At 35.0% G+C, this 12,909-nt stretch overlaps 1 protein-coding gene across 5 annotated transcripts in view; it reads right to left on the reverse strand.

The window, feature by feature from the left end:
• Nucleotides 1–490: 490 nt before the first annotated feature.
• The window catches only part of ec (ubiquitin specific peptidase echinus), a 217,475-nt gene continuing 205,056 nt past the window's right edge, over nt 491–12,909 (reverse strand). For 4 of the 5 annotated variants that reach the window (XM_081768704.1, XM_081768714.1, XM_081768713.1 and 1 more), the window contains 3 exons: nt 11,003–11,165; nt 8,486–8,852; nt 491–5,118 (listed from right to left, as the gene is read on the reverse strand). In XM_081768704.1, coding sequence (XP_081624830.1) covers nt 1,199–5,118; nt 8,486–8,852; nt 11,003–11,165 — 4,450 coding nt within the window. In that variant the 3' untranslated portion in view covers nt 491–1,198. The remainder of the gene's footprint in view (nt 5,119–8,485; nt 8,853–11,002; nt 11,166–12,909) is intronic. The other variant, XM_081768705.1, reaches the window with a different exon arrangement.

Genomic DNA, 12,909 nt, shown 5'->3' on the forward strand with positions numbered 1-12,909 from the left:
TCGTTGCTAAACAAGGAAACCTGAGAGACTTTAAGGAAAGGAAGTGATGGCCTTATTATATTGGTAATAACAAAGCACGCATAATTTCAATAAGTTAAATTGTGTACGGTATGCTAGTATATACGCCACGCACACTACACTACATATTGACGGACTATTTTCCTGTTTTCTGCTTTATTTTTCTCTTCTTGAAGAACGACAATAGAGAAAAGACCCAAAGACTCTTTTGTTCAATATTTCTTGGATACAATGTTTTCCTCTAGCGCTTTTTCTTACCACCAAACCCTCAAGATGTAAATGTTTTTCGCAAATATTATCCTACGTACACGTGTTTATATGAATTTTTATATCAGTATATATGGAACTAGTGTAAGGGAGTAACATAGAACAGTTCAACTATGAAATCTACCTAATGTTTCAATATTCTCATAATTAATTTCTTTCTTCTTTTTTACTTATCTCTATTTAATACATATTTTAAGAAGGATAAGAAATAAAACAATTTGTAAAAACCGTATGAAATGCATTTCGTCATAATAACTTATGTACAAAATGATACAAATTGAAATGAGATTCATATATAGTAAATTTGGCACATTTATATAAATTTTTAAAAATATTTTTCTTATTTTTATTGCAATTATTGCATATGTAGGTATATATAATTTGCACTTTCAAAAGAAAACAGCAGTAATTATCCGATATACATAAAGCATTAACAAAACTACAACATTGTCTCATATGTATATACACACATATCTGTGATTTAGATTGCACTAAAAAGAAAAAATATATATATAAAAATGGAAGCAAAAGGTACTAACTACTCTCTCATATGCTTATAAAAACAATAGAACTGAGATCATTTATTCACGCACACAATCAATATCACATTTACATAAAAATTTTGTGTTCAAAATAACATGTGTTTGCTTTTCGGCAACTCTCAACAAACAACTGTACATCTGCAATCCGAAAACAGCTAACCCAAGTACGTGGTACTTGCATTTACATATTATACAATCAATTCAATTTGAATCAAAATATATATATATATTTGTAACATACAACTTCTTTCACACACTAATATACATAGTTACACACACATTCGTATGTACTAATGCAGTTGTAAAGCGGTTGTAAAGCACACGGTACTAATATTATAGTCACAATCACTATATAGTAACTTTTTCTCTTTTCATGTTCTTGGACGGAAACGTGACATATAAAAATCACAATCAGCACAGTATATTGTTGGGGCAATTACTTGCTTCTTCCGACACAGATGGCAAGGAGCTACAGTCTTCTGAACAGGATTTGAAAATCCTTGTGGTGGCTGAGTTTTACCTTGGGGAGGACGACCATTCTGCATAATCATTTCTTGGTTGTACATAGTCGATTGTTTCATCATTTGTCCTGCATTTTGGTATCCGTGTGAATGTTTCACTATTTGTCTTGGTGGTGGCGGGTGTTGATATGGAGGGTATTTTGGCTGCTGATGTTGTTGTTGCTGTTGTTGATGATGATGCTGATTCTGAACGGACGGAGGCAGATGTTGATATGGTGAATACTGCTGATGAGGATGAGCATCATGTGATTGTACTGGAGGCTGATGATGAGGATAATGCACAGGGGAAGGCTGCTTCACTTCTTGATGATGGTTATGATACACAGAATGTGGCAGCCGCTGATAAGGTGGGTAGGTTTTCTGCATTGTAGTTGAGGCAGCGGATTCCGCCCTGGATGATGTTACAGAATACGAAGAATTCTGCTGTTGAGAATTCGCATGCGGTTGTAAAGCACTAACGGGAGTGTACGGAGAAGCTGTGTGAGTAGCCATGGGCATTTGTTGCGGATCAGGCACAATTCCATTACACTGTGAAGTTCCTTCGCTGGAACTATGTTGATAAACATTGTTCATTGGTGGGGGCATATATGGTGAAGAGCTGTGATGTGCATTGTTTGTAGGTCCTATAGACTGTGTCGAATTCATGTAGTTCATTGGAGGCTGCTGCTTTTGCGGAGGATTTATATAACTTGAAGATGACACAACTTGCTGTTGCGGTTGTTTATGAGGTGGGTGCATATAGTTCGGGTTTCCTGTTGGTTGTTGCGGTTTTTGTTGAACACTGTAATTTGTATTTGGCGAAGATTGTTGCTGTGGGGCTGGTGGAGTAAAATAGTTTGAATTTTGCTGTGTAGGTACTTGCTGTTGCGTTGGTGGACTTGGTGTTGTCTGTTGAGTTGTCACTAGCTTCTGTTGGTGTTGTTGCTGCTGCTGGAACGCAGATCTCAACACACGCTCCAAGATAGGGTTTGGGATATAACTATCTTGTTCTTCGTCCTCCGCTGTAGCAACCAATACTACTTGATCACAGAAAGTAACACTCTTTTTACCCTTCTTTTTCTTTGAGTCCCCGTCAGTGTCTGTTGTCAAATCACGAGCATCCTGCTCACTCTGACCCAAACTTTTTTCGGATTCAGATGTTGAAGCAGCACTATTTCTTTTCTTCACTGATAAAACGCCTGTATCGAATACAGTATCAGCACGATTTTCTCGTAAGTTCGGTGGACATTTTTCAAGAATTTTAGACTCATAGTTACTATTTGCACCAATATTGTTATTACTATTGTTGCTACTGCCATTGTTTATTGTATTATTCACACTTGAGTTCGTCACGCTATGTACACCGTTAAAGCTATGAATGTTGCTAACACTGTTGTGTGTTGGCTGAAAATGGCTACTGTTCACTATCGAAGCACTTTGCGTTAACAATGTCCGTTCGTTTGAAACAGGGTAGTTTGCTTTAGAAACTTCGTTTGGACTTGTATTACTGCTAACATGTGGCACAGGTGATTGTTGTGGTTCTTCCTTCTTTTCAGGCTGCAGACAGATCTGTTCGAAACGTGATGCTAAATCTCTTACAGACGTAGGTTTTCCACATATCGTTTCAAGCTGTTGCTGATGTGTCGTTTTGACTGCCTCTTCCGATATTAACTGAGAGGCTGATATCACAGTCTTCGATTTAAGAGACGATGAATCACATACATCAGAACTTTTCTGTTGTGCTTGTTGTAGTTGAACACTTTTTACAATGGCACCATTTTGGAATTTTTTCAGTCTTAATGCTGCTTGTTTTGCTTGAAGCTCTTTAAGCCATTCCTCACTAGAAAGCACATTACCATTTCTTAATTGCAGGCAATCGATTTCACTCTTTTCTGCATCTTTTAATATCTGCATTCTTTTCTGTTGCAGCTGATCCAAAAGGGTACTGGTCGTATTAGCATTCTCTACAATAGAATTAGAAGCAGGCGAAGCGCTCTTCTCTGAAGTTGTTTCTGTAACTTCCCCTTGATTTAGAGCAAGCTCATGTGGTGGAGGGGGAGGAGGGAAATCTTCACTGCCTTGCCGCGAGTGAGAAACTGAATTTAAAGGACTTGGATACGGAGGTAAGGGCAAATTTGAACTGTATACATCTGCATCATGAGAAATGTGATTTTGCAAATTCATTTGTGTTGTTACATGCTGATCTACACTGGACGGATGGGAACCGATCAAATGTGATGACGACTGCTGCATTCCTCCGTGTTTGTTCTCAAACTGATTATAGTTGTGGGCTGATGTAGTGAGCATGTTGTGCCTGCTGGGTGGTTGATCGGTTTGTGCAACATGGTCGGGAGAAGGAGCACACACTGTATCATTGCTATCACTACCATTCTGATGGACATCAGCTTGAACGACTAGCCTCTGTTGCGATGATTCTTTTCCGTGATACCCAGAATAAGGTACAAACCCTACCATCTGTGAATGACTACCTCGATCATCCCTCATCCGGTCATGAAGATGGTAATTACATGAATCGGATTGGATGTCACCCTGCTGGCTCTTAGCTTCACTAAATGGTTGTGTTTGAGATTCATGTCCGTGATTGGTGTTGGACATTCCATCAGTGGTTTTATTAGTTACTGCATCACTTCCTCTCCAAAATTTCGACTGTTGCTGTAGCTGGGAATTGCTACTAGAATTCTCTGACCCATCTTGAGAAGTATTGGCGCCAACACCAGGAGGCAGTGGATATGGAGGTCGATCGCTGACAGAATTTTTTCCGACAGATCTTGTATTGTTATTTTTCGCTTGCTGGTTTCCTGCAGTCGTGGGAACTTTAACACTTAATTGTGACGTTGTTCTGAGAGGTGGAGGAGGTGGAACTTTAGCAATGTGTAGTCCTTTTCCTACACTGCCATGGAAGCTCTTTCTCATCAATTTACTCCTTTCTAAATTCGGATTTCCATAATCCAAATGGCCTTCTGAAAGGTAGCCACTAAGTGTTTTTTCGGATGGAGTAGTTGGTCTTGACATGTTATGAACATTGGTGTCATCAAAAGCCTTCTGCGACGAATTGCCAGAACCATTTCCCTCCTGTCCTTCCCGGAGATCCGGCATGCTTCTATTTTTTCTTCTAATTAATCCACCCATGAGCAGTTTGCGACGGATTTTATGTTGCTTTTTACCTGCGGTTTTATTGTCAACGGACACTGGAGGAGAAGCCCTCTTAATTGCATTAATGTCCTCTCCCCCAAGAATTTCTTTGGCACTTGCGGACGAATATGTTTTATGAAGTGAACTTTTCTCTTTCTTTGATAAACCCCATTCATTAACCGCCCCGGAAGAATCGTCTCTGTTTTTTCGCTCCTCACTTTTTGCTCTCTTTTCCCGTTCTTCCTTTTTCTTCCCCTCCCGACCTTTGTTCGAACTCAGAGAGTCCCGATGCCCTCTGTGGAGTTCAGAATAAGACCCCTTGTCTTTGCACCGTTCCACATATAATTTGTACTCTTCGTCTTCAGTAATATGACACTCACTATTTGTTCTGGGCTTCTCACTACTTTTTCGGTTTTTCTTCTTAGGCAACGTTGCATAAATCTCAATATTTTTGGAAGACTTTTCCAAACTTTTAGCTACAGCTGCTGAAAGTTCTTGTGCACTCTTCAATTCTTTGCTGTTTTGTCGGGAATGTGATACTTTCGTCTGGCCACTGTCCCTTGAGCCTTGTCGCGAATGCGATCCCTCTCTTTTGCTTCGGCTTCCTTCACGACTATGCCGACCTTCAAGTGAGCCATCTGAAAGAGAATGAATGTGGGAAATTAGATCGATTATTGAAATAAAACAAAGACATACTTTTATTAGCTGTCAAAGACATAAGTACTTAAAGTATTTAATTTCGAACTAATATTTAGTTAGCACTTAGTTCCTTTCCTTTTCTTGTTTACAGAGATAAATTGAACACACACACACAATAGGAACGTTCTAAATTTTACAAACTGCAGAGCAGATGAGTGTGTATAAAAAATATTTTTTGGAGGAGTCTCAAATCGAAAGATTGGAAGGGATTCAGACCTTGTGGACCTCCGTGAGTGCGTCCATAGTGCAGACATTTGCCTTCCTGTGGGTGCGCGCCCTGCTGCAGCGAAACTTCAACTATCATTAATTAAGGAAAAATCGTTGATCAAATTAGACCACTTGTTTGTACTTGAAGCATGTATCTTCTGCACAAATTTAACATGTAATGTGACAAATGAATATATCATTTAAAAAGAAAAAAGAATTGCTTACGAGATACTGATAAGCTACTTAAACACATGATGTCTGTCTTGAGAGGCGCACGAATGGTGTACAGTGAACCTCAAAAGTTTTGATGATGGAATAGTAAGTGTACATTTCATTTCCTGTATAGTTTCTTCTTATTATTATTCGTATCTTTTGTACCCCTCCTTTCCTAATCACAAACATTTTTGCGTCTCTGCTTACATTATGCAAAAATACACACGCTAATTTAAAAAATAAATAAACTGGCCATCCATATCTCTTTATAAAATTTTAATTGAAATAACAATCTCAATTCGGCAAAGAAAAATGACACTTGCTTAATTTCATCTACGAATAAGAACTCAGGTTTTCAAAGAATCAGTTTTTTTTTTTTTTAATAATAATAATAACAGAACTGTATATTAGTATGGCTATAAGTGTTCAGGGGGGTTAACACTTCGTTAATCTTACACTAGAAACTTTTCAGAAGTATACGAAGAAATGAGTTGCAGGTGCTGTATTTTGCTTCGCAAGAAATAGGTAATTAAGCTAATACGAATTTCTGCTAATAATTTAAATATCCTAAGAAATCAGTTCTGAGTATACACGTTCAGGCAAAGTTCGTAAGATCGCGTGTCCTTCTTTTCCTATTTTTCTAACTTCAATATGAAAATAGTTTTTATAGCCCATTTATTGTGTGTATTCTCTATTTCGAAATAATATTTGGATAGTATTTAGTTTACATGTATTTTACGGCATATGACATTCGGAACGATAAATTTTCTTTCTAAAGCAACTTCTATTACTCTGAGAAACTGCTTCCTTAACTGCTGAGGAGAATTATGGGACTATTTTCAAATTAAATCAAAATATTAAGGAGGCATGGTACGACACTAACAATATTGTCACGTGTATAGACAAACACGCATGAGATTATTACGTTACCGTAGTGTGATAAAATGAATATGAAATGAACTAACGAAATTGATCATAAATTCTTCACTCTCCCTCTCATCTCACTTCTTTTTGATCCAAACCATTGACTTTTTATCATATACAACAAATTGTATAGGAAAAAGTAACACAATTCAACCACGTCTGTATCTGTTGAATTGGTTTACTTTCTTTCCCTATACAATTTTGCTTCATGTTGAAAGCCCATGATATCGAAGGAAAATATGGTAAGTCCGTTTCATATTAACACATATAAACAACAAAAGGATATGGCTTTGAGTGGACAGTTTGATCACATCAGTTCTATCTCCTCTATTTCTTGATGCTACATTCCTATTCTCTGTTAGAGCAGTGATGATAAATTACGGCCCACAGGTCATACGCAGCCTCTGAAAGATTCTATTTGGCCGCGACAGGATTCCTAATATGACGAATTTAACTTCACTTCTGAGAATCAGTGTATCCCTGATCGAACCAGCTATAAGAGACTTCTAGACAAGCATTCAAATTTCATTCATCTCATTACTTCATAATCTTTCAATCGTTAAAGGGGTTTAGTATTACAAGAATTTTGAAAATGAGCCAGTATTGTTTTTAATAAACTATATAATCCCGCCTAGTTTTTTTTTCCCCTTCTAAAAAAGCCTTGCTCATCACTGCGCTAGAGGATGTTCAAACAATACAAGCGAAAACGCTTAGAAGCTTTTTTTCTTTCCTTCATTCTTGTTGGTTGGTGTTGGTCAATTTGAAATCTACATCTATTTGCAGTACCGAGGCTACAAGAGATGTGGAGCTACAGCTTTGCGTGCAATCTGAACCACATGGATTTCCAATGGATATCGAGCCATACAAAGTGTCTTACTTTTTCCTTCAAAAAATCAATATAAAGTTCGTACTTACAAACGTAAAAAAAAAAAAAAATAAAATAAAATAAAATAAATAAATAAATAAAAATAAAAAAAAAAAAAAAAGCTAATATGTTAGGCATTGGCATGTACTAGTGATTAGTAGCTCTCTATGAAAAACAATCTTTATCCAAGTCGAGAAATTAATTTTACCCAAGATATATATAAAGTTTCATTTTTTTCTCTCTCTCTTTTTACTATATAAATTTTCAATTAATATGTGTATCCTAAGCCAGACCAATTTGCTTATGAATCCAACAGCCAAAATTGCTTTTACGTTATTCAACTTTCATTTTCCATCTTCCAGTCGATGCCCAAGATTTTAGTAACAGTAAATTCGTACCACCTTCTTATTGATTTTTCATATTATGGCATTTCCTTTCTTACTATATGTTTATTTTCCATCCATATGTATATAGTTATTATAAATGACTGAAGCGATTTCATAAATTCACTGTAGCTCTAGTAATTGAGATATGTAACAAAACTCAACAGTAACGTAGAAAACTCAAAAAGTTTTGTTTGTTGCAGGTGTACTTCAGATTTCTCCCACGAGAGCGCATCAGTGAGCACTGAGGCAAGATGGCGAAAGGCGCCGAGAAAGCATTTCATGTCATGGCCTCCACGCTCTGCTGACCTAACCCTATGCGTAGACTATCTTTTATGTGGGGTTATGTGAAAGATTCAGTATTCACACCTCTTCTACCAGCAAACCTGCTAGAAATGCAAGCCCGCAACAACAATGCTATTGAACTCATTGATAGACATATGCTGCGGCGAGTGTGGGAAAAACTTGATTTTCGGCTTTATGTCTGTCGAATCACTAAAAGAGCACATATCGAACATTTGTCATTGTTAACAAAAACTTTTGATTTTTTCTATGTCTGTGAAAAAAATTATCGCAATATATACAGTATTACAGTTATTATAGAGCTGTGAAATCGCTCCAATCATTTATAATAACCATATATATATATATATATATATATATATATATATATATATATATATATATATATATATATATATGCATGTATCTTACCATTTCTTCTGCCCTCTCCTTCTTCACTGCTCCGTGATTCTTGCCTAAGCAGCAGTCGCCGATGGAGGCTTCGCACTCGCATCACACATGCATTGTGTTTCATCCGGGCGAAGGTAAGAGTCTGGGGATTGTTGTAGGGAGCATCCATGGCAGCTCGAGCTTTCTGAGCAGCCGCGTTGCACAGAACAATTGCTGTCTCCAGATCTGAAGACTCCTCCGTTAAACGTGATTTATCAAGAAGTTGATCTGCTTCCATACATAAGCGTTCACAATCATCAACTTCAAGAGACATCGTGTAAGGTCCCGGAACGCGAGCCTGGTACACAGGTCCACATCCAGCCTGCATCCCTTCCGGGATCTGAGCCAGCTGAAAGAACAAGTAATTGTCAGTACAAAATTAAAATAAGTTATTGAAAATCTAGATAAAATAGTTCAGAAAATTCTATTTAATAATTGATATCGATTTCCAGAGCACGGACAACTATGTTAGAATGTAAGGAAGAGACCACAGCAACTTTTTGAGGGTATTAATGCATTTTTTTATCTAGCTTTGTATCCAAATAGCTAGCATATCTTGCCTTTCGTGCGGTATATCAGGTAATTTTTTTTTTTTTTTTTTTTTAATTAATCAAAGTGATGGAAATTTTATGGAATTCAAAGATGTAAAGATCTTTCATAATATACACATTAGCGGAAATGTCAGTATATGAATCTTATTTCATCAGAAGAAAAGATCCACAATTGAATTCACATACAGAAAACTTAAATAAACAATTGAATTTTATAATCAGGAATTTAACGGATTTTTTTTTTTTTTTTTTTTTTTTTTTTTTTTTTTTATAAAATGGCCGAAGATGTTGCAGAAATAAAAATTTTTAGTAAGAAACAAGAGCCATTTAAAAGTTCTTACAAACCAAACTAGGCAGTCCTGAATGTTAGAATGAAGTTAAGAAGATAACCACTCTTTGCTGATATTTATATTGTGTTAAAAGCTTTTATTATGAAATGTTGAAGTTTATAGCTATACACACTTCGCTTTAAGTACTCCACAATCAAATGTACACTTCATACTTCAAGGAAAGAAGACATTTAGCAGGATGAATGAAGTTAATGTTCAATCTTCAGAGGAAATGGCCAGTATACAACCGAAATCATCGACAAAGATAAAAAGAAGCATTATAACGTAACTTTTACTTACAATAGAATGTGCGTAAAAATGTTAAACTTAACGTATTACGTAGTGTATCTTATACAAATCTATTGGGATAAATCGTTGTAAAGTGTATTTCTTCACGGCAGTTATACGTTTTGGCTTCATGAAACTCATCAATAGTGTAAAAGGATGAGCAAGAAGACTAATAAAAGTGAATGGAATACATATTACCAATTGAAATTAGTATTAACTTTTTTTTTTTTTTTTTTTTCCATTCCTGAGGAAATAATATCTAATATTTCGGCTACTTTATCGAGTATCCATTATCAAGAACCATAGAGACCTAAAAACATACTCAGCACCAGGATCTTCACATGCTTAAAGCTTCAACTTCAGTGGAAATCTTCATTTTTTAGAAAACGTAACTCACTTTAACCAAGTAATGTTTTGATAGCTCACTGCACTTTTGAGAGGTAAACTGTGTATTCATTTCCCCTAAATACATTTAACAGTGCATTTAACCTATGTTTACCTATTCCAATTTGTTATATTTGCATTCCATGGTGCATGTATACATGGGAAACCGACGAGTAGGTCAAGTGGATAAAATTTCTCGTAGTTAACCGCTGAGATACGAAAAGGACAAGAAACCGTACTATTATTAGGGGTTACACATGAAGACTTAAAGGCATGAAACACGGAAGTTGTTGACACACAGTATTAGAGAATCACGTTCACATGCATGAATTTCGGGAATTCCACCCCGAAGAGTTGGGAAAAGGAACCAATCGAATGGGAAGAAACAGGAAGTGGAAAGATTTTGGAACTAATATATGTTCAAGCATGAAATTAAGTATATGGGAGACTTTTGTTGAACACAATCTATGATTAATTCAATCTAGCGGATATACAGAGAGGCCTTTTTAAAACCGTTTTCAATACAAATAGTGAAAAGACACGCTTAACAGGAATCATATATACAGTATATACACAAAGGATTTAGTACCCTACGAGTGCAAGGAAGAGAAGGAATTGTGTATATATATATAATTGACGTAATTGAATAAAAGTAAAAGACTGTTGTTGTTGTTATTAGCAGTAGCAGTCGCTGGAGAGGAACTTAGGTTGTAGTCAAAAATAATATCAATAAAGTGAAAGAAATAATGAGAACACAAATTACAAACAAATTTTATTTGTGTGTCCTAAGAAAAATATTTAGGAAAATATGCAAAAGTGAATATCATCTTCCATACTGACAGAAGTTCCAAGATATTAAATATCCCTAATACAACTAGTCTAATTACAGGTTGGATCAGCATACATACGTTACTTAAGAAAGCATAAATTTAAAAGATAAAACTAACCTGGAGGTTGTGTTTGAGTCCCTGTTGCAATGGAAGACTGTCTGTGGAAGACAATGAATATGAGTCATAGCCTGGATCATAAGGTCCGCTGCTTGAACTTGAGAGCTCGCCAGGCTTTATACTTGTTGGACTTCGAGGAACTCCTTGATTAGCTTGTGACCTGCTGAAATAGAATATTTCATATTTATTATTACCATTTGTTAATATTCTATCGTATATTAATATCGTATCGTATGCATACTGTTTATATCGTAATATACATACTAGAGAAACATTGTATGGTTTGTTCAATTTCCAAAGTTGTTATTATTAAAAATTATGACTAGCACAGTATACAATTTGTTAAATTTGTGTTGTACTGATACGAGCTAAGCAATTTTTGAACCACATAAGATGCATTGCATTACACGCATTTTGAAGAAACGTATTGTGATCATTATATAATAATATTAATAAAGACAACATTTATGAAAGTAATTTGCAAGATACTTATAAAATGGAAGTTCAGTGTACATTTAATACCATACGCTAAGTTAAAACAACATAACCAACTAAACACAGTTTTTGCTTACTTATAATAAGTTTAAACAAGTTTCAATTGTTTAACACTACACTTAAAAAAAACTCAAAATAACTGACAGTGATATATGGAATCCACAATACACGATAAAATCATAAAATTAATCGTGAAGAAAAAAGAAATTTTCAGTGCACAATATAATAATAATAATAATAATAATAATAATAATAATAATAATAATAATAATAATAATAATAATAATAATAATAATAATAATAATAATAATAATAATAATAATAATAATAACACTTCTAATTAGTTAATGCGATTACTCCCTTTGAGCTCAAGTAAGAAGAAACTTATTTTGAAGTTATTTTTCTTTCTTATACTTGTAGTTTACACATCAACAAAAGTATATTATATCAAAAATAGAATAAACTAATTTAGTTTATACATTGTCCTCCTACAGATCAGTAATTTACGTTGATAAACATTCATAATGCAAATTACACGAAGAAAACGAAGGTATTTTTGACGAGTTTATAATACAACAAGGTAAATAAGGAGAGGAGGGATAGTTTAGTCTGAAGACCGAAACAATCTAATAGCGCTATCGTTTGTTTTTTCAACATTTGTTGATTAAAATGTCTGTTTCCCTAGTAAAGCTTCCATATATGCATATTCATGTTCAAAAGAAAACGTAGGTTATGTACATTTTGTTTGTGAAGAGCCTTATACCTTCATTCATACATGCAATTTCATCGAACAGATCATAACTCCTTACATAGAAGCATTTCTCATAACTGATAAACAGCGTAAATTAACAAATTATCGTTAATGTTTAATAATAATTAAATGCAGAGAATCAACATAAAGAAACAACATCTTGTAACAGCTTTCTGCCTTGAATTTGCAAACCTATAACTTTTTCTAAAGTCTTCCTGCTATCTTCTCCGATAGCTTTGAGAAACTAAAATTACTACGAGAATTATTTATAGAAAGAAATCATTATATGTTAAAAATTACGTTGCATTCTTATTTTGTTTTTAGGTAGTGCGTAATGTCTTGTTGTTTACAAATTATTCTCATTGACTGATGTGGGAAATTTTGGAAAATTATTCAGTGACTAGTATCAATTTTTACTCAAGTTGCCTACATCGGTGTTTAGTTCAGATTTTGTAGTTTAGATGTAGACAGTTTCATAAACCTGTCGTTCTGTTTAGACAAGTTTTCTCAATACTTTCAAAGATCAATGTTATATATGATCTTTCAAGTGTTTTGACAGTTCGGGAGTCACTATATTTGTGTCTCTAATGTGATCTCTGATTCTGTGGTCCTTACTTTCCGACTTCCCAACTTTTTTTGAGTTTTACTCCACAAAATGATT

This window comes from Thermobia domestica, chromosome 1 (genome assembly GCF_964235325.1).
Source record: "Thermobia domestica chromosome 1, izTheDome1.hap1.1, whole genome shotgun sequence".
NCBI lineage: Eukaryota > Metazoa > Arthropoda > Insecta > Zygentoma > Lepismatidae > Thermobia > Thermobia domestica.